A 23,722-nucleotide genomic window follows, 5' to 3' on the forward strand; every position below is an offset into this window, starting at 1 on the left:
GAGAGAGGGAGAGACAGAGAGAGAGAGAGAGGGAGGGAGGGAGAGCAGTGTAGAGTGTCTCCCACCAAGGTCAAACCACAATACAGCAATCTAATTAAGAGTATCGCAGAGTTTCTTGTACAGGGTCATCCTCCCTGTTGTGCTCACAGGCTCATAATGTATTACATCATGTACTCCTACATGTAAATGATGGATGTGATGCTGTGATCTCCCCGGCCATATTATTCTTAATTGATAAGAGTGTAGCTGTTTGACAAGCAGTATGTGTGCACGGATTACTGCTCAGGTTAAGCGCCGTCTGAGGTTTGCGTTGTCGACCCATTTGTCGGTCGGGTCCAACACTTTGGTCCAAACTGAAATATTGCAACAACTATTTGATGGATTGCTGTGACATTTAAAACAGAAGTGCATGGTCCCCGGAGGATGAACTGCAGTAACTTTGAGGATCCAACGGCTGTTCTTCTAGCGCCACCACAAGGTCAACATTATTGCCTTTTTAGGGAAATGTCTTGTCAACCATTGAATGGATTTCTATGCAAATATGATATTCATGGCCCCCTGAGGATGAATCCTATTGTTTGCTGCAATTCCCTGACCGACATGAATTCACATTTGTAAATTTGAGTGAAATGTCTTGATAACAATCGGATGGGAAGACTCTTCTAAGAAAAAAGTCCAGTCCGCTGCATGATATAAAGCTATTTATCATGCAGTGGACGGAGGATTTACTCATCCAGATGGTTTAGAGAGTCTTTGAGGATCCCAGATATACTTTCAGAACAGCAATAAGTCATGTTAGATGACATTTAAGCATTTTCAAACATCAGCGGGTATATAGAGTTTAGAGAAATAAAGGCTTAGCTCTGTGACTTTAATGTAGAGTCACAAACTGGAGCAACGTTGTGCCTAAGAAAAGCCTCATCGAGCTTCTAGCACGGCTGTAGATCCTTAGTCTTGGCTAACTATCCTTTTCACATCATCAAATCAAACGTCTCAGTGCCTCTGACATGGTGGCTTAATTTTACCTTCCATTTTAGTGTGGTTAATTTACATAAAGCACAGAGAAAAGTAGTACACATAATAGTTCCCTTCAGCCAAGCGCTTTAAGGTCCTGTCCACAGTCCCAGTGAGGGGCAGTCAAGCTGCCTCTGCTCTGCTCTGTTTGTTTTATGGAGCAGAAGTGAAACCACTTCGGGGTCAGATAGCTGCAAAAACTGTGCTGGGTCTCCCATGGTCTGCCGGAAACGGGTCCAAAACCGATCCAGAGGGCCATTCCTGGTAATCCAGCCAACTTTCATTGACAAAAAGAGGTCATTACTCTGTGCACAGTTACAGCAATAACTGGATCAAATGCTCTGGATGGGGCTGTAATGGAGACATTTTGCTCATGTTAGGGCTGCTGGCCTCTTGCAGAGGTGGTTGTACAGGAAGAGGCACATCATTAAAAAAAAAAGTCCAAAATGTCCCCTTTCAAAAAATGCAGCAATTTGGGTTCTCCATTCGCACACCCTGAATTAATTCAAGTGCTGTCATTATGCAAGTACAGCACAAATTGTCCAAGACCAAGTGAAACTATTTATAGCTATCACAAGGCCTGAGAGCCAAGTGTGCCTAATGGTGTAATTTGTATTGTTAATGGTAATGCACTATTAGTTTGTTCCATTTGGCTTTGCACAGGTGCATTAATGGGGGGCTTGGTGAACCGTTTCAGTCCGTCCAAGCTCCCACGCTGCTTCTGTGGAGGCTTTTAGGAAGGACCACGGCGCCCTCTTGTGGCTCAGGGCAGAACAGCGAGGCAGAAACCAAAAGTGTTTACTAGCTGGAGTCAAGGTTAGGAGAGAAGCAGGCTATTTCGCTGCAACAAAAGGCAACCCTTTTGTTGAATAGATGAAATCAAGTAGTGTTATTGTGACAGGAACACCTGCAGAGTCCTTCAAAAAACAAACAGATCCCACAACTGTCAAAGAACAACAAAGCAGAATAGACTTTTGAATTATTGTGTTCCTAATTAACCTTCAAGCTCATCAGCCACAATCAATATAGAGTGTAGCCTTTTTTTTCTCTAATTGAGATGAAGTAATTATCAGACTGTATTCATCTCGTTAATGAAACAATGTTCCAATATGCCTGCAGCTAAACTGTTAATTGAGTTCTATTTTCTGAGACTGGCAGCCTCTCCTTGTGTCCATGGCCACAAAGCGTCAAATATGGGTTGGGGCCTTTGTGCTCGTCTCTGTGTCGACACGAGAACACAGAGAACACCCTCCCTCCCTGTCTGTGCTCCCATCGGAGAGGAGGCAGGAGCTGGTTAATACCGCCGACTACAGCAGATCATCCCGTCACACTCTGTTATTTCACACTTTCAGTGGTTAAGTACTCCATGTTGAGTGAGATATAGCGGGGCAATTAATCTGTAATTATGGAGCCAAAAGAGGAGAAATGGAAGTCAAGAACTACATGGGCTCATGTGGGCCTCACTGCAGGAGGCCCAAAGAGGTGCAAAAACAAGCCCGATTGTCCACATATGGGAGTAGCCGCAGCCACTTTATAAAGAATAAAACCTTCTATCCTGACGTAATCAACGGGAGACTTACAATCGTTTGTTTAGTCGATTGACGGAAAATGAATCAGCATCTATTTTGATGATCAATTTATCGTTGCAGTCATTTTTACGAGCAAAGATGGCGAACATTCCTTGGTTCCAGTTCTTTCTTGTCATTTCAAATCATTCTAAACTGAATATCTTTTGGTTGGGCTAAACAAGCAATCTGAAGATGTCGTCATGGGCTTTATGAAATTGTGACAGGCATAATATATTATACATATGATTGTAAGAGCTATTTTGTTATTGATTTGTTTTTGGACAACCTCCCACCACCTGGGGGCGTAATGCCGGCGTGAATCAGGGCACAGGTGTTATAATCAGTGCGGTCAGACTAAATACTTGCAACATATGACATCAGGCCTCCACTGTAGTTTGTGTCTAGCTAATAATACCATGCCAACATGCTAAATTAATATAGTTAACATATTAAACATTACATCTGCTTAGCATCAGCATGTTACCATAGCATGCTGATATTAGCTCAAAGCTCAAATAGACGTTGAAGCAATATATTTCTCACAGATGGACCTTATCATATGACTGTTGACGGTAAAGTCTCAGGTGATTGATAGCCGTATGTGGCAGTTCTGCAGAAGCTGCTTAGTGTTTGGACTTGGAATGATAATATTCACGCTGAACAAACATACCATAGACGCCAACTTACAGGCAGGGAAGGTCCACTAGGAATACTACTGCAGGGGCCTCTTAAGTATTGTACCGAAATACCTCTTTTGGCCAGACGTCCTTTTTGGAGCTAAAAAAAATGTAGCAAATAAATTCCTAGTGAGCGTACATGTCTGTATGTGTATGTCTACAAGTTGTGCTTTTGTTCCTAACAGGATAACAAAATATGTGAAATAGTCTTGTATTTGTTATTTTAAAGGCCCTTCTAGGGATGGGTATTGGAAATAAGCAGTAGCTAAATATGCTGCGATACACTGCATTGGATAAGGGTTGTCCTACTCCCTATGTTTATGTATTTGTCAATACTAACTAAACGTAAAAAAATGGGAACTGTAGAAAGCAGGGATTTTAAAGCTTGATCATCTTCATATAGGGTCCATGTGATTTATCCATATAGTCTCTGCTACTACAGCTTTAAATGGAAGAACAATTCTTATTAATCAGTAATAACTATCACGGGATATCAACGTTACGAGCTACTTCCTCATCAGTATCATGACACAAGCACTCGCATTAGACACAGTCAACTACAGTAAGGATAAAACGAGCCAGGAAAGTTAGTTATGCATTTATGTTTAGATTGTTGATGGGGTGTGAAACAGAACATATGAATACACACAAACAAAGAACACTGGAAAAAGAATACCAACAAAAAGTCCACAACGTTGTAATAAAGGCACTTTCAGCTCCACCTCCACCTGTGACCCTGTGACCACGTCAAAGCTCAACCCTGGACTCAAAACATTCCTTTTGTTTTACATTAGCACCTTTCTGCTGCTCCAGCTGTGCTCATTTCACCGGCTAACACAGCAGCTATCTGTTCTATCAAAGGTGCACGTCACCGTCTCAGTGATTAAATACTATTGTGTCTAAAAATTGAGAACATCTCAGAACATCTCAAATACTTGTCACACACCAAAGGATGCAATGGTCCAATCTTTATATTTTGCTACCAATTGGTCCAAGAACATGTAACACAGGAAGTACAAATGCAGCTCTGATTGGGTTTTTTTGGTTACAGTTTTAACATTTAAACTAAAATGTGTGCACCTAAGTCAATCTGCCAGAACCCATTTAACGATGGTTTTAAACTAGTTGGACTGGTTGAGGTTTGAGGCTTTTTTCTTGACGCTTCAACCAAAAAGCAACCAAAGAACTGCACGACTCAAAGGCTGCTCGTGTTTGGCTTTTGAGAAGTCTCACATCCAGCTCTCATTTCACCCTCATCTGGGTTTGAATTCTTTCTCACCGTTTAGACTGACTGTTTATATCCACGTTACGTTCTCTCAACAGCTGCTCCCACACATTCCTCATAGAGAGTCCACAGTACGGTGTGAGAAAAGGCATTCAGCAGCATCACTTGATGAACTTCCTCCCAGTGTAAATGACTCCTAATTGTCTCTTTCCTGGCTTCCTGTTTTTAGCTCACTTTGGGGTAGATCTTTTCATAGAAGAAGCTCTGAGCCAGGACGTAGAGTTCTCCATCTTTTTCCCTGACAGCGTGGGCGCGCACAAACTGAAACTGTTCGAGTGCAAACTCGTAAAACTCATTTTCAATTTTCCAGATGTCGGACTGCTGCAGCTTGGCTATTGTCTCTTTGGTGGGGGGCTTTTTGCCCGTGGTCTTACGTAGATGGGACTTCTTTCCTGGAGGAACAGAAGGAGGTTTAATGTCAGTCTAGACAACACGGTGAGCAACAGCGGCTCAGTAACACCGATGCTTCACTTGATGATGATTTCACTACCAAGAGAGCCCACTAGTGGACACCACAAACAGGAAAACTAGTCAACCAAAACAATATCATAACCACCGTTTGGATTAATCGGCCAATAAACCTATTTTTTAAATAAACATTTACTTTACAAACTAGTTAAACTGTTGAATTAATACATACCTAAATAAAAATATAAATCTGGAACTGAACATCATGAAGATCAGCGTTGGAATATGTTTCCATTATATTGTTACGAGTGCCACTTCATGAGCTCTTTAACAGTTAATCACACAAGCACAGATATCTTCATCACAAGTGGCCCTCATTCTGTGTGTGGGGCCTCAATATAAGACGGTGATGTCCAGCCATCAGCCGCTCTCGGAGCCTAGTACCACCGACGGAGGCCGGCCTCTGGTCCTTACCGCTTCTGTAGAGCTCTGTGGCTCCCTTGAAGAAGCGCGGCAGTGCTGCCTCCAGGATCATGATGAAGTCCTCCAGCTCCTCCGTCACTCCGACCAGCAGGTACTCGTTCAGCAGGTTGGACTTGGCCTGCTCCAGGGCCCATCTGCTGCCTGCAGTCCTGCACACAAAACAGAAAATGAAATGTTATCAAGAAACCCCACTATGAAATATGTCCATGACTCACTTCTGATATTAAAAGCTCCGTGATAAGATTCACTACGTGCTGTAGGGCGGAAATATTTGAGGGGAATATCTAGATACAATATTTCAGAGGAATGTTGCGATTGAAAGTTGAATGGCAATTATTATTTTCTGTTTCTATATTTGTGGTCTACATTAAACACGATTACACCAAGCACAACGACAAACAGAATCATACAGCAAAACAGTGGCTTATGGTTGAGGGCCTTCCCAGGGTTGCTCTTTGTGTATTCAGCATATGTACCTAGACTGTATCTAGGGACGTCACATCACGTTAAATATTACGATTATTGTCAGAGGAAATATCACGGTTTTACAGTTATTAACCAAAATACTAATAAGCCTATAGCTAATGAACAAAATTATTAATTTTCATCACTAACTTTTACCTTTTACATACATTCAAATTATTAGGAAGTAAAAGATTGTATTTTTAGCGTTACTACGTTACTAGCTTTACTACGTTACTAGCTTTACTACGTTACTAGCTTTACTACGATACTAGCTTTACTAGCTCTCCTCCTGCCGATAACAACACAGACTTGTTGTTCACAATGTATCCCTATCTGACTAGAAAGCATCAATGTTGATCTACAGATTGCATATTTTTTACTTAAATGATCGGAAGCAAAACTGTTTCTCACACTACGATGGTTAAACTGTGTAATTAATCCGCGGTTCGCACGACATGTTCTCGGTTTAAGGATCTTGTTGGCGGAGTGTCTGTTCCCTCTGATATTTTTCCAGCTCTTCTTGTCACTGCTTCAGGCGTCCTGTACTCACTTAAACGCACTGGGCTCTGTTTGTGATGTGGCAGGTGCAGCCCACTCACCAGCACTCTGAATGGTGGCCGCAGAAGAAGGGGATCTGAAGCCAGAGTTTCTCCGGAGCACAGTCAGACCCGCCCGATGACACGCACTCATCAAAGGTCTGAAAGACAACGGAGACACTGTCACACATTCCCGTACGGACAAACATTAGGCACTGAACAAAAAGGTTTGCTGAGATAAATAAAGACCTTTTTGTCTCCTTGTTTCCTTCGCCGTAGACCAGGTCTGTAGTCGTCTCCGAAACGTAAGAAGTAGTAGTACGACACCAGGCGCTCTATGGGGTCCCTCACCACGTTTATGTACATGGGCTTACCCTTCGCCCCATATCTAAACACAAAGAAAGAGCCTGACACATTTCATTTGCATTGAACAGACACTTGAGGATTACTTTCAAGTCCAACAGACATCAGAACATGAAGCTGCCGTCTAATTAATAGTGTTTATTGAACTACAGAAACAGTTTCCATCAGTGAAAGCGTGGCAGCTTCAGGGAGGGAACTGAGGCTGCAAGTTAACAGGCGCTCTCTCACTGGAGAACGCTTACACCATTAGGATAATTACCTGTGATCGCTGAAATGATAGCGACAGGGGGAGATAAGGACAACAATGCTATTAATCAACGCTAAAGCACAGGTTAGCAATCAATACATGGCCTCCCTTTTATCTGCTCTGCTAACTGTCTGGAACGCATCTGGATATTAATGGTATTACAGGAAATGAAGGGCTTTACTTTGAGAAGTCCAGATAAGCTACATGGCCGTGGTAGAAGCCGGGCTTCATCTCTCTCCATGAGGTGACATTCCTGACAAAGCGCACCTGTAGCCAAAGATAATGGAAACTAATCACGGAGCAGCAGGGAAACTCCAGCATAATGGAAAAACAACAGCATCAACAGAAAAAAGGAAACACTGGGACAGAGAGGTGAAAATGGCTGGCTTTGCTGAAGACTAACACATTTGGATTCCTGCTGGAAAGACATGGACTCTGTTTCACATTTGAAAAGGATGTAGTGAGTCTTTGCAGTCGACTTTGTCAGGTGAGAAGTCATGTCGGCTCACAGTAAGAGGCCGTTGTGTTCAGCAGATGATCTCAAGAGGAAGCCCATCAGCTGACTGAATGGGTCACACACTTCCTAATTCACATGTGAAAAACATCCGTTGCTTCTCCTTGTTCTTTTATCCGTTTTAATTCCACATGTGATTGTTAGTTGTCCTACTTTCATTCATTCATTCATTTTGACCTCAGTGATGCAGTAGGTGAAATGTTAGTTTTGCTTACGGTTGACTTTAGTTTTAAGTTGGTGCAACTGTGCAATGTGGCGAGTTCAGTTCAGCAGTGTTCATTTAACATTTAAACTTCTCACTCAAACAGATGTTCAACTGCTGCTGATGTTTTTTTTTTGATCAGGCAGAATGTTAAACTTGCATTCTCTCTCCTGGCCAGCAGGGGGCGACTCCTCTGGTGGCAAAAATAAGTCAGATTGTATAGAAGTCTATGAGAAAATGACTATTTCTCTCAATAATCATTGTAAGCATGAGTTCATGGTCGCAATCTCTAGTTTCAAGTCTTCTTCAATACAGCATGATGTTCATTTAGTAAATGATGCTCCATTTAGAGTGCAATAGACCATAAAGCAGGGTTGCATCTTTACCACAAAGAGCCAAGTTTGGACGGATGTTTCATTCTCGCGTTTTGTTTATTTAGGAGAATATTAGCTAAATTGACTAAAACTATAGATTAACATGCAGACACACTGAGGTCCTTTCACGGTCCACTCCCGGCTCCGGGTAGCGCCTGCAGTCTTCCTGTCAAGCTGCATACAGATAGGTCCATCAAAAAGCCTGAGATGTAAATCGTGGGGCAGGAAACACTGCACCACTCTCTGCTGCCGCTAACCTTATTGCTGCGAGTGCACGGAAACAATTGAAAGAAAGGCAACTGGGATGAAATAAATCAACATTCTTTCCGACTGAGAGCATCTTCTATCTGGATTATGGAGGCGGGACAATAAGAGGAAAATGTTCAGAGACATTTCAGTAAGAAAAGCTGAAGCTAGGAAACTTGAGACGGGCAAGGCAGCCTGATGTGAGATGGCAGACGGGGTAATACCTCGGCACTAACAAGCCACAAATAACACCTGCATAGCTTTGAGGCATTTATGCCTCTTATATGAATGCACTCAGTGTAACAGGCTGCAACATGTTCTCCCCTGTAGCAGCGTGGGTTCTCTCCGGGTTCTGCCACAGTCCACAGCTTAGGTAAATGACTCTCGGTGTGGATGCGAGCGTGAATGGTTGTCCGTCTGTGTGTGTCAGCCCTGCAATAGTGTAGCCAGGGTGCACTCTGACCTACAGCAGTGGCTGGAACCTCAATATTGTTTGCCACCCTTCAGTTCTTATAGTAATTATTCACATATTTTTAACTACATAAACCCAGATTGTCTGTTGTGGAATGTAAGTAAATGTACACATTATGAAATATAATAATATAGATAGGTACACAGTTATTCATTTCCCTCAGGTAGGCTACGCTTTCATTGAGAGCTTGGACAGAATAGACGGTATAATCAGCAGCTAGAGGCGAGTCTCTGTGTCTTACAGAAAGCCTCAGCATAGTGTTTCCATGACCTGATCATCATGATGTGCTCATGATATGAACATAATCATTAAAACTATAGGCTCTGTGTGGGACGCACATCCTTAATACACATGAAAGCTGATCAGAAAGAATTCATGCTTCGATACTTATTGCTCCACCTGGTGGAGAGATAAACCGTTGCAACTGATTCCTACATATGGCACCATCGGACTCACATTCACTACATTATTGCGGGGGATCTCCTTTCAGCTGACGACTGGCAAAGTCCCAGTGGTGGCCGGACAACGCCTTGGTAGCAACCTGTCAATCACAAGGTGGCTAAAGCATACTCTGCTTTAGGGTCTATTTTACCCAAATGGACCATAATTTACCAAATGAAAATGAAGACTTAAACTAGAGATTGCGACCATAAACTCATGTTTATTGAGGTAATAAATCAAGAGAGAAGTAGAGTCATTTTCTCATAGACTTCTATACAATCTGACTTCTTTTTGCAACCGGAGGAGTCGCCCCCTGCTGGCCGTCAGGACGAATGCAAGTTTGCAAGCTTCACTTTTTTTAGACCCTAAAATTTGGTTACAATGCAGGAAAAAGACTATAGCTTTCACACTGTCCATTGGTTTAGCTAAAAGTCAGGCATCAAACCCTTTAGTTGTTTTTTTTATTTCAAATCCATAGAGCTGGAACAGTGACTGCTATAGTCTGACTGCACCATCTATCCATCCATCTGTAATCAACTACTGAAAAGATGCCCTTCAGTGAATGATAGTATTATTGGATTTTGTGCTGACCATGAAGCCTTTAATGAAATGTTACCATTTGATGGAAAATAAGGAAAAACGCAGCACTATTAAACTGCCACCTTTTATCCGGCATGTTGTTTCTACAGAACTCACTGACAGATCGAAAATGATGACAGTATTCAGAACATAAACAGAAGTACGGTCGACAGTCGCAAACTTCACTAACAGACACTACTGCTGAAGTTCCACATTGCACAGATGTGAGGTCAGAATGTTAACATCGTTCGATTTTTCCCAGCATATTTGTGTGAAAATGTTTCATGTTACAACCAGAACAACGGCTTATTTTTAGTTTCACATTTTCAGCTGTGACGATCAAAGCCTGTCATAAGGGGAGCATCTGTTATGACAACAAAGGACTCCTCTGTCTTTGATCTCTTCTTCTCTATGTTGTATTACGGAACGGATTATTAGTATAATAAGAGGAACGTGCTCATGTGAGAGGTGGAGTCAAGTTTCTATCCAGCAGCTTTTATAGGCTGGAAATCTGTATTTGCAGTCAAAGTAAAATTATTTAAATCATGTACTAAATTCTGACCTTTCATGTTTTGAGTGGTATTTAGATGTTACTGCATCTGATGGCCGTTGGCCTTACCTGGTCTTGCAGAGACATGACGGGATTGTTTTTGGTCGTATTGATGTGCAGTACGTGGAAGCGGTTCTTCCTGCACAGGTCGTAGGCGATGTTGGTGAAGGACGTGCTGGCCGTCTTGGGCACTCTGTTGTAGATGATGACCGTGTCATCCTTCTCTGCCGGCGGGGACGACTCCCGCCCAGCATCTTCGCTGTGGCGCTGCTCCATTTCAGCCACCTCGTGTCTGGCAATGGTACGTTCTGTACGGGCACAAAAAAAAAAAAAGTATATTTACCATCAATTATCATAGACGTATGCTTTTGAAAAGACTGTCAAATATAGCCCATATTGATTTGTCAGTTGTTTGAGGCAAGTGTTTCTAAACAGAGACAATATGATGTTTAATTTATATGATTATGGACTGGCTAACATCCTCTGCTGCCTGGGTTTTAATGAGACAAAAGTTAGTTGATGCTTCTTGTTATTCTCATTTGGCAGCACACACAGTAGGTGTGAGGCCACCGACACAACAATTAAGAAAAAGACAAAAGGAACATCTGTTAAAAATGTAAAATTAAGTCTCGTCTTAATTAAGGAAAGCAACAAAGTCCTACAAATACAATAACGCTGAAACAAGCAATTAAGTTTTTGATGATTATATAGACAGGAGGCATAATTAAAAGTGTTTTCTCCCACTTCTCGTCTCCACTGAAATGTTAATTAAAGCCAATTACTGGAATGGCCTTGACAGTATCTCTTGGATCAGCTGTGTGTCTCTCAATGCTGCCCAGCCAGCACTCCCCGTGTCTGAGCATGAGGAGAGAGGGGCCACGTGTCTGCAGGATGTTAGTCGCGTGCACTGAAAGGCAGACGGAGGCATTTTGCTCCTGGCCCCTGCAAATACCCTCTTCTTAAAGATATTCAGTAAATGAAGAGGCGGTAAACGTGGGGTTAGCTTTACTCAAGGGCAATATTGACCTTGCACAGCAGCTTGATTCTCGCTATGTCACGAGATCAGAAACACATAAATCACACCATCTGGCAGGTCAGGCTGTTTTTTTCTGATCACTTCTAACAAATACTACTGTACAGTAAGATAAGATAACACTTTATTCATCCCCAAGGAAATTGTTGTGCAGCAATTGCAATACAAAGTATAAAAGTCTACGATAACAATGTTGTATGCTGGCCTGCAGTCTCATAAGAGGCCAGCCAGCAGTCTACCCATGAAATGAATAATTAATTACCGGAAGTAAATACATGACGTCCATTTCTCCAAACACTACCGGCCTGCTGTACAGTTGGTGTCTCCTTACACCAGCTACAGGTGTTAAGAAATATTTATTCTTTTGGTTTGAAGTCAGTCACGATGACTCACTGCTAAACAGTGGGCTTGATATGCCTGTTTGGACTTACTGCATATTCATCAAAAAAAAGCTTTCAAGCCTGAATGACACTTTGAGGGAATAGTTTGCACATTTGAATGACATTTGCAGAGCAATGGTGAAGGTATTATTTTATGCAACAAGTCTTCATTTGCACTCATTTGCTCTCCAAAGTGTGTTGTATGAAGCTTTGCAGCATGAGCAAGATGATCTCATTCAATTGAATTGCCTTTGTTTGACTGTGAATGTATTGATGAAAAAAGAAGAAAAACTAAATTATTCGTGTGTAAAATACATTTTTTTGGCCTTTTCTAACAATTTCTATCTCAAAAAGCTGTTCGTCAAAATGAATTGCAGAAAAGAATTATTACAAAAAATAAGCTACAAGTAGCTTTATAAAACGAAGTATTATTTGTTTTCTCAAACGTAACTAATTCTTCATAAAAGTCTCTTAATGTGGTGTCTTAAAACTCCGTCATTAACCTCGTATACTCCAAGCATCAACACTAAATGTAACTCCGCTCTTTTACCGCAAACATTAACGTCCCGGAGTAACTATTACTTTAAAGACCCAAACAGCACTTTTCATACACACATGAATTAATTATGCAACAATATACGCCAACAAAGCGAACGGGCCACCTTTGCTTTGGTCTTAACATACCGAGTTTGGCTCTCGACTCCTCCAGTTTCTGGATCTGGTTCTCGATGAAGAGCATCGCCAGTGCGAATGCCAAAACAGCCAAAAGCTGGAACTTTGCGGGCATCATGGTCCTTAAAAGCCCCATCAAACCACCAGATGAATCATTCCGCGGATGCGATTAAACAGTGAAACGTCTCAGATCCACTGCTAATGGCTAATAAAACAGAGCTACCTAAATTGCTGCGTTATGCTGCTAACCAACTAACCAGGTCAATCCAAGTTGCTTTACTTTGCTGCTTGGTGTTTAGCGCCATTAGCGTACACTCACCAGCCGTCCAACAGGGCTAACTCAATGTTAGCCAAACAAACTAACATTAGCTTCTCCGCTAACTATCATTATAAAGTCACGTAAGGCTCACGCTGCCGTCATCTTTAAAGAACCAAGACGCTCGTCACTGCGTATGTTTTAAATGTCTAGCTTGCTTGCTTTTCACCCCGCTGACAGCACGCAGAGTCCATAAGCTCCATTTAAATGCGACTTGGTGCTGGAGGAAAAATACATCGTTAAACGCGACTCCAAACTATGTTCAGCAGCGTACAGGGGCTTGTTGCAGCACGTAGCGTCTTACTGTAGGCTCACAAATGCGCTTACCGCCATCTACTGGCCCGGAGGGTTTTTACCACGGCAAAAACTAGGCAAAAACACAATCAACGTAGAAAAACATGGTTTTAAATGTTCTATTCTCTTCACAAATATTGCAGTGTTAGCTCTGTGTTTCGTTTGTTTTTTTTATTTCCACTCATCTTTCATTGACTCCCAGCAGTCTTTTTAAGCTCCGTTCCTCCCCTGACACATTAATCTCATCTCACATCTCCATCTCTATATTTTATTTAAATGCTGAACATGTTCAGTCTTCTCCAGAGCATTACACCACTGACACAGCTTTGAAGGTGTCTTTTCTACAGTGTGGTGTGAAACATGCCCAAGCCTTAAATAATTATGTTTGTGTAAGTAATTCGTGTCCAAATAGCACAGGCTCTGGTGGTCAACATGACATACTTGGAATAAATTACAAGTGTGGTTCTTTGAATTTTACATGACAGCCTAAGTGTCCTAAATCTTTGTGAGAAGATTACAAAGGAAAACACAGGCCTTTTATAGTGGTCTGTGCCATAAGTCACCCAGGTCATACGTGATTTTCTTAGAGGAACTCACATTTGTTGACATAGCTCTGGTGACAGTGTGGTATCTCATCTTATAATAGAGCAGCTGATCCAAACCTCCAATGTCCAATCACAGCAAAGACCAGTAACAGGAAGAAGTGAAGCCTGAGCTCTGCTATCTACACCACTGATTACAGATGTGCTATATCAAATAAGTTGTACTTCCTCATGCACTGTGCGGAGGGAAGTGTGTTGAGATACCTTGACGATATCAACAGAAAATTGGGGATGTATAAGTTCTCTTCTTATTTATTTTTTCTAGATCTCAGGTTTTGATAGCCTCTGCTTCATGAACACAACTAGGTCAACCAGCACAAGAGGCCATTGGTTGTGTGACAGTGTGATTACAGAAGAAGACAATTGTAGTGACTTGACAGGTTGACTTCCAACAGTAATTTCACTCTCTGGCCATGTTTTGAGCTCTAAGGCCATATGGAGAGTATGGGAAATTTACTTTTCAAGATTAAGCGATCCATTACTAATCTATTCGTGGCCACAATGACCTTTCAACTCCAGCTTTGGCTCTCACCTACTGTATCGAGTGATAATAAGGAGATAGAACTCACTTACAGTAACAATGGGAAAGCCCTGTTTAAGGCGCTGTCTGTACCTTATGTAACTGAATGTTTTAGTTTTTGATTATGACTAATCAGTTATCCATAGTCTTTCTCACATAGTATGTACTTATGTGTCAGCGAGCTGCTAGAAAAAAATGGTAGTAATGAGAAGTTCCTCAAACCACATGCTTCATATCCATCAGTGGATTCAAGGCATCATCACCATGGAACTTTCTTCAGCCCCGACCATTGTACTTATGACTTATGACTTATGATAATAAAGAGTGTCAAGTTTAGAAATCAGTTAGGAATGTAAAACGCACATTAACACACATTATAAAATAATACATATGCAAAGTGTAGGCCCAAAAAACAAATGAGGCAAGCTTCCTGTTTGTCTCATTTCCCCTTTTGATTTAAATCAAGCCCTCTAACACAGTGTTTTTCAACCTTTACTGAGCCGAGGCACATTTTTTACATTAAAAAGATCCCGCGGCACACCAACAACCAAAAACGTTACAAAATGACACCTTTTAGCATAATACAGCATATACAGTATGCCAGGGGTGTCAAACTCAATCACAGAGAGGGCCAAAACTAAAAATTGTGACTACGGGCCAAATAGAGTCACCAATAAACAGGATAAAGGGATATTGGACAAAGTGCAAAAATAATACATGTTTGGGTAGGCTACATTATTTTCTGTCTTACTGCACCGTTATAACCTATAAATTTGTGTAGTTGCCCTCATTGCATGTTCAGCTTGTCAATCAAACCAGGCAGGTAACACAAAGGTAGGTCGTCTCTGCAAGGCTCTCGCTAAGACCGGCCAACCTTTCTGCTATCAAGCCTGCGACATATCTTAAAATACTGTAAGCACTGCTAGATGAGTACTATTTTATATTTTTAATTTAAAATGAAATAAAAAAATTGTATGGAGAAGAATTTCAATATACTGTAATATTGAGACTAAATGTCGATGTGAACTCCCCCCCCCCCCCCTCCTTTTTTTGTTTTGTAAAATAAAAGTTACCAAAACACTCTCACTTTGTATCCGTCTGTTTCAATAAAGCTGTCTCTGTGGAAACAATGAATCAATAAGGTTACAAGGATTTTATTTGTCATCGTACGACAGGGTTACACAACGAAATTTAGATTGTACTCCCAAATTGATACACGGGAAAGAAAACAAACAACAACAACAAAATCACTATAATATATGGAGGGTGGAGGAGGAATTGAGGAGTCTCACAGTCGGAGAAAAGAAGCTGTTTTGAAGTCTGGTGGTTCGGCAGCTGATAATTCCGTATCTCTCTCCAGACGGCAGCAGGGTGAACAGGTTGTGGCTCGGTGGGATTTGTCTTTTATTATTATTTGAGCTCTTTGCAGGCTCCTCTTCTCACCAATATCACTGATGAGCAGTAATAATAATAATAACTTTATTACAGTAGATGGGTGCCAATGATGTTCTGGGTGGTTTTAATCACCCGCTGTAGAGAGACACAATAACATAGCTATAAAACAAAATACTACAACATAACATATTCATATCATTGTATTGTGAGATGATGCTGATTGAATAACTATTTATATTGCACCTTTTAAAACCAAGTTATCAAGTGGTTTACAAGAAACCAAAACATAAGATATGAAATAGTTTAAATATTTTAGATATGAAGCATATGATGATTAAAAACCCTACCCCAACTATCCATTTCCCCAATTTACATATCGTACGTACGGTATTTCTCTACTGTATGGTAATGTGCATCTACAATTTATCATTTTTAGTCTTAGACTTCCTTCTATTTATGTTATTGTTTCTCCTTATGATCCACTTAAATCATTCACTACATCATATAAAACAGAAAGATTCATTCTGAAAGATTAAACCACCTTTGGACATTTAAAGTTTCAGATCTTTGTATGTTGCACCCCCTGGTGGTCAATTTAACACATTTTCCAAAGTGGACTCTGATGGAAGTTGAACCTGTAAATGTGTTGAACATCAGTGCAGTAAACATCCCGGATATATTGACATATTTAGGGCAGGCCAAACCTTCTGAAATCTATATGCAGATTTATTCTCCAGACAAATGACTGAAGGTCTTTTGAGGGAACTTTCTGATAAGGTTACAACAGAGAGCATTCTTCATTTCTTACATGTGTGTGATGTTAGCTAGGAGGGATAATAAGATGGACACGGATGCTGTTTTTCTAAAGGACTTTTTTATGAGCCCTTTGACCCTCCCACAATAAATAATGAGTCACCTCACACAGATTCCCTGGTACCCCCTGAGCCTTTAGGTTACGTGCCCTCTAGACCCAATCTGTACTCAACCATCAGAAATCAGAGCTGCTACGTGAAGAGCAACTCAAAGTAATAAAGAATGACACTATATTGCTCTTATTCTTCTAATTAAAAGTAAGGGATATGTATAAGTGCTTGACGTGTTAAAACTTGGTCTCTGTTCACAAATATATATATATATATATATGTATAAAAACTACTGAAATATATTAACAAATATGTGATTTTTTAATAGAACGTAAAGTTTCTGTTGCTTTCGGGTGTTCGACAACGAACGTACGTCAGTAAATGTCATGGAAACGGCGCCACTGACTCTATAAACATTCGAGCCGACCTCAGATTCTCACTTTGCATCTGAATTTGGAGACGAGTTGACCTTTTGCAAGAGCTTTCTGTGGAAGACAACTCTTGGAGTTATAATCTACTGGAAAAGGGATTTTGTTGGAAAACGAAACTACTGATTCATCAGCTACTTGTGGAGAACCGAAGAGACGGAAGACGACCCTCAGTGGACCACCTGCTGTAGGCGTCGCCCACCCGGTAAGATAATCACCGAGCAGGTAAGATCACTTTTACATTTATTTTATCGTTTTATTTACGGTAAGTGTGTTGATTTATAGTCTTAAAAGCTTTATCAGTGTACAAATCAGTGTCGTGGCACGGTGGCCTGAAGCAGCAGCAGGAGGTCCCCCAGCCTTCAGGAGGAGGGCTCGCAATAAATACAAAGAGGTGAATAAATAACTTCTATGTCTCTGATATACTCTAATTGCCGTTTTAAGTCTTTGTGGTTAAAATGGAGCTCAGTGAAGCCCCATCGTTTTCTTTCATTTCTCCACAAAAACATTTAACACTCAATATCAGAGTGTTACGGTAACTTCAGGAAGAATTAAAGAAAAAAGAACAACGGAAAGATGGAAGTATTCTGGTGTGGTCACATACAACTCTCCTACAAATTATGTTTACATGCTACCAAATGGTTTTGCCTATTACATAATCTGTATGTCCAGGTAACTAACTAATTCCTATCTTCCAGATGAACAACGATGATGTCTACGAGCATGCCTCAGCTGGATGGGTCCAGACCAAACTACAAGGAGGAGCAGAGACTCGGCGGAGCGCGGAGCTGAGACTCGGCGGAGCGCAGAGCCGAGAGTCGGCGGAGCGCGGAGCGGAGTCTCGGCTGAGCGTGGAGCCGAGAGTCGGCGGAGCGGGGAGCGGAGTCTCGGCAGAGCGCAGAGCGGAGTCTCGGCGGAGCGTGGAGCTGAGTCTCGGCGGAGCGGAGTCTCGGCGGAGTGCGGAGCTGAGTCTCGGTGGAGCTGAGTCTCGGCGGAGCGCGGAGCTGAGTCTCGGCGGAGCGGAGTGTGTTACAAAGAGGTAAATAAATAACAAGATTTCTGTGTCTCTGATTTACTCCAATTGCCGTTTTAAGTTTTATGAGCATGCCTCAGCTGGATGGGTCCAGACCAAACTACAAGGAGGAGCTTAGACTCGGCGGAGCGCGGAGCCGAGAGTCGGCGGAGCGGGGAGCGGAGTCTCGGCAGAGCGCGGAGCGGAGTCTCGGCGGAGCGGGGAGCGGAGTCTCGGCGGAGCGTGGAGCGGAGTCTCGGCGGAGCTGAGTCTTGGCGGAGCGGAGTCTCGGCGGAGCAGAGTGTGTTACAAAGAGGTAAATAAATAACAAGATTTCTGTGTCTCTGATTTACTCCAATTGCCGTTTTAAGTTTTATGAGCATGCCACAGCTGGATGAGTCCAGACCAAACTACAAGGAGGAGCAGAGACTCGGCGCAGCACGGAGCTGAGACTCGGCGGAGCGCGGAGCCGAGAGTCGGCGGAGCGGGTAGTGGAGTCTCGGCGGAGCGGAGTCTCGGCGGAGTGCGGAGCTGAGTCTCGGTGGAGCTGAGTCTCGGCGGAGCGCGGAGCTGAGTCTTGGCGGAGCGGAGTCTCAGCGGAGCGGAGTGTGTTACAAGGAGGTAAATAAATAACAAGATTTCTGTGTCTCTGATTTACTCCAATTGCCGTTTTAAGTTTTATGAGCATGCCTCAGCTGGATGGGTCCCGACCAAACTACAAGGAGGAGCAGAGACTCGGCGGAGCGCGGAGCCGAGACTCGGCGGAGCGTGGAGCGGAGTCTCGGCGGAGCGCGGAGCGGAGTCTCGGCGGAGCGGAGTCTCGGCAGAGCGCGGAGCTGAGTCTCGTCTATGCTCATCTATTTTAATGTTGAAATGTTTACATTATTGTATCTTTATGATGTGAAATGCTGAATGTACTTGTCCATTTTCTAACATATTGTTACATGTTGTGTTGAACTGTATTATATTGTGAATGAAATTCCTTTTAACTTTAAGTTGCTATTGTTGGTTTCATTATGGTCCATCCACCTGTAGTTTCAGTCACTTTTTTTACAGCAGTTAGAATTAGAACAAAGGTTTAAAAATAACTTCATTACAACCTGCTAACATAAATAACTACACTATTACATTTCAGAGCTATTCACTGCTAACTATGTTTTAAAACAACTGACTCTAGATGTGATACATTATAAAAAGGGAAGCAAGTGTTGTTTACTGGTGGTGCATTGCAAATATGGTTTAATCTTGATAATTTTAAATGAACCAAACTAAATCCTGAAGAAAACACAAACTGACCCCTTCACCCCTTAATATAATTAATTTATTAGAAGATTATAATAGCTTAACATATCTATACATATTCACCCCAATAACAATTGACCAATGTGTTCAGGCTAAAACAATTACAACCCTAAATTACTTTAATAATCTCTGAATATCACTTTAACATTTCAAAGGTGACAGCAACTCATATTTGTGGGATGATAATTTTCAAATTTTTTTAAATACAGGAATCAAACATGTATCATAATATTTCCATGGATTCAGTGATTCAACTCTGATCTGACCTCCATATGGTAAAAGCAATGAGTATTTTTCTGCACACTGTACACAAATAGGAACTTCCACCAAAAATATCAGCTCTGCTTTTGTGTCAATCCTCCACGTGCAGGTAAATATTGACGAGTCCTATTCGTCACAGGGCTCGTCCACGCGCACATCCATAAAGTCCGAATAGAGTCACTCTTTGGTTCACCGTAAATAATATTCAATGGCAGCGGAGAACGCAGCAAAGCCTCCGCATCCCAGAACCCCGGCCTTCAGACCAGCTACAAAACAGAGAAACAACACACGTGAGGATAAAAGAAATAGACTAACCTTCAATTTAAAAACATCACAGCAAAATATACCAAATCCAATGGCTCCTCCTGTCATACAGCCGCTGTACACCGCGTTCTTCCAGTCTCATTTCCCTCGGTGCTGCAAATGAAAAACAGAAAGAAAGAAATTAATAAATTGTTGTGCACCAGAAGTGGAAAAAAAAAAGTTAACACTGATATTAGAATGATCAGTTAGCATACATCATACAACATTTTGTACATCACTTGGAGAATAAAAAACAGTTGTGCACCAGAGGGCGCTATCGGACCATTTTGATGAGGAAGCGGAACACAACTACCATGAGGTTCCCAAATCATCTCAAACATTCTACATGGGATATTGAATGGCAAAACAATAACAACATATTAGTTCTGTCCAAGCGCCATCAGAGATCGTTTGAAAGAGGCTATGAGGCCAAATAACAAATCAAGCCAATAAAACACTGCTCTCAAGTCAATCTGGACACAGAGATTGTACAATTCCTGACAGACGAATGAGTAAGTAAAGGTGGATCATATTTTTTTAATTTAATTTTTTATTTTTATTATACTATATTGATCCCTTTAAGGGGGAAATTTGTCTCTGCATTTGACCCATCCCTGTATATAGGGAGCAGTGGGCTGCCAATGACAGGCGCCCGGGGAGCCGGGGGTTCAGTGTCTTGCTCAGGTACACTTCGACACGTGACACGTCCCAGTCGAGGATCGAACCGTTGACCTTCCGGTTCCCAGACAACCCTCTTAACCCAGTGATTTTCAATAATATTTCCATTGAAGTATGAAATTATTCTGCTGTGTTTTTTTTTTTTTTACTGATGCACCTAATATTTGACCACAAATGATGTATTTGGTCTTTTGGGTGGTGTGTTAGCAAAACCATGCAACTTTAAAAAAAACTCCCATAATGCCTAACACATAAACAATCCAATTTTGTGCACAATATATAAGCAGCCAGTAGAATGGACAAGTCAGTCTATATTAGTGTTACAAAATAAACCACTTTATATATATTATACTGTGATTAACCTTGGTTTACATGTAGGTTTATTTATTGTCTTTTCCATTGAGGATGCATGAAAACTAAATTGGATCATTATTAGCCAGTACGGATCTTCTGTCTATACGTAATATCGGAAATCTATTCTTCTCTCAGTCCATGGTTGAATGGGATTTGACATTAGATTCTCTAGTGTAGAATGTGAGACCTATTCTACTAAAAACCTGCAGACCTGAAGGGAAAATATACTTGGGCTGCGTCCAAGACTGACTATTGCACGGACCAATTTGCTTCATTTATGACCAAGAAAGTTTTGAATTATGACAACACTGTATTTCTTGCTCGTCCTGTGCTCTTTAATGTGTATATTGTTGCTGATGAGATTAATGTGGCTAAGCTTGATGCGGCGTGTCCCAGCCTCCACCCACAGCTGCATGGCTCCATTGTTTCACTACCTACCTTCAGGGTCTGTTCTGAGCTCCAGTCATTTTCCATTGACAACAGCACCTATAGCTGTAACTCCACTCTAATCCTGCACCACTAACGTGTCCCTTGCTGCTGCTAAGACCTGATACTTTGATATTGGAGATAAGAACTGAGAGATACTTAATAATACTAATTCAGTGCAAGTTCCTGTGCATTTTGACTTAACTGTACAATCTGGGAAGTCTTCAGCTAATTAGAGCTCGTCAGAATCTCATATCAAGTTGCCTAAATTCCACGGTCTCGATGTGAGAAATCTGCAGCAAATTATTTGGGGCTTTGGTGTTAAGTGGTGGTGATTGTAAAGGCTACCAAGTTTAGGCAAGTTAATGAAAAATACCTTGAAAAACCTTAATATATTTTGTTAGCCTTCAAAGATGCTTTTACTTCTGCACTAAGAATATCATAAGCTCAACACAAAGTCACAGCAGGTGAAAAAGAGGATAGTAAAAATGAAGGAACAGGCCATCTGGGCAGAGCAGTGATGCACATCTCAACCAGTAGGTGGTGCCAGAGTTCCAAGGATGAGGATATATTAGGTAGATCTACATGGTCCAACCTTACTAAAAGCTTTCCCAAGAAAAAGTGATTTTCATCTGAGTAAACTGGAACTAAAATGGCAAAGTGAGTTTTACCAAATCGCCATGGGGGCCAAATTTAAGACAGATCAGTTCAACATGAGTTTGTGATTAAAACAGATCACTCAGGTGGATCTCTTTTTCGCACTTGTATCTTGTAAAATGTTTTTGTTTTTAGTCAATACCTGAAAAACTGACATAGGACATGCATTGAAATAAAATACATTTATTTAATAACAGGTTCAGGTTTAATAAACATTACCAATGATTGATGAAGGTTGATGAACATAATTAACCAGCAATTCACCATTAAAATCCTTTCAACTAAATTGAAGTCTGGGCTTCAAAAGGCCTGTTCTTAATGATGCATCCATCCCAAGTGGAAAAACGCATGTTCATGTAGTTATAATCAAATACTTTGTGTCAGATTTTCCACAATATAAATATCTAAAGACCTTGTACGGAAGTGTTACAAAGAATTCCCAGTTTGCCCTCACCCAAACTCTCCATCCATGAGCCATACTGGAGGTAATAGAGTGCCGGCCAAGCCACACCTCCTCTGACATGGAAAATGACTAAGTAGAAAAGCAGCTTGAAAAAAGGTTTTGTCACATTGTCTTAATGTAGAGCCATTACTAAATTTAATTAAAAACAATAAATGACTCACTTTAAGTGTAATTAAATGGTACCACCTACTTATTACTTCCATTAATTATATTATCAAGAAATGGGATTTCATGCAAATCATCTAAAACACTTTTCTGCCTGTTCCCTGGGAAATATAGACGTATCCCAAAGGAGTAACAGAAAGTGTGCTGCATTGGTATCAAAGACCAGTCGAGAACAAGGCTTACATCAAACATGCGCTGTCTATCTGAGGGGAACCATTTACTCTATTCAATTAGAATGCAACAATGATTTTATTCATCATATGGTGCTGGAGGGCTGGAGATAACAGGTAACTACCATGGATAAACTGATGACCACTGCATTTTCTAATGATAACACTAATAGGATAAACAACAACACAACATTCAATAGGGTTGTTTCTTTCAGATGTGTTGATGCTCTCTTTTATGACAGGATACGTAAAGATAAAATTGCCTTTTTTCCGGTGAACAGTGGGTATCATTTCATTTTCATGTGTGAAACTTTTACCATGTATTTAAAATGTGCAGTGTTCAATCTTTTCCGTTAAATTCTTTAATTAAATGGTGGAACAGTCAGTGTATGCATGTCTTCAAATAGTTGTATTATTTTTTAAATTTAGAAATGTAACTCTAATTGTGCAATCACACCTATAAATATGTTACGCATTCTTATTATGAAGGCAATATCAGGATCGGGTTGCATATTCTATTCGTAAATCTCTAGCTAGATACATGGAGACATATGCTCGTATCCAATTAAGCTAACCTAACCAACTTTATGTGGTCATTTAAGCTAACGGTATTGACATAATGTTCATACAATTTGAGCTATGCTGGGTTCATTTTTGCAAAATGTAATTTCACGAAAGTTTACATCACAACGAAACATTTTGATAAAGATACGATATTATCATCTCTTTTCCTCTCCAGTTTAAACGGGCGCTATATTAGCAAGCTAACGTTACTTTTGTTGCTAGCAGCTAGCTACACAACAGCTACAGCTAGCATTTACTGGGTGTTAATATTTAGTAACAACTAATATCTAAATGACAAATAGTTTGTGTTTGCAATTTGTGATGCACATGAGGCTTGAACTTATGGTTGGCTACAAACAGCTGATGCGCCGGTTCAGGGTTTAGTCTATCAATATCTTTACTTTTTGTTACATGCTGAGGTGGTAATTCTTAATTACAAG

At 41.0% G+C, this 23,722-nt stretch overlaps 1 protein-coding gene across 1 annotated transcript; it reads right to left on the bottom strand.

Annotated features, from left to right (window-relative positions):
* Positions 1 to 37: 37 nt before the first annotated feature.
* On the bottom strand, positions 38 to 13,097 carry hs2st1b (heparan sulfate 2-O-sulfotransferase 1b). The gene is made up of 7 exons (XM_031873018.1): positions 12,522 to 13,097; positions 10,494 to 10,732; positions 7,228 to 7,313; positions 6,686 to 6,824; positions 6,500 to 6,597; positions 5,427 to 5,584; positions 38 to 4,936 (listed from the first exon to the last, which is right to left on the bottom strand). Exons 1-7 carry the CDS (start codon positions 12,643 to 12,645, stop codon positions 4,710 to 4,712), a joined length of 1,071 nt encoding a protein of 356 aa, XP_031728878.1. The 5' UTR covers positions 12,646 to 13,097; the 3' UTR covers positions 38 to 4,709.
* Positions 13,098 to 23,722: the final 10,625 nt, after the last annotated feature.

This window comes from Anarrhichthys ocellatus, unplaced genomic scaffold (genome assembly GCF_004355925.1).
Source record: "Anarrhichthys ocellatus isolate YVR2014 unplaced genomic scaffold, GSC_Weel_1.0 scaffold67, whole genome shotgun sequence".
NCBI classification, from domain to species: Eukaryota; Metazoa; Chordata; class Actinopteri; order Perciformes; family Anarhichadidae; genus Anarrhichthys; species Anarrhichthys ocellatus.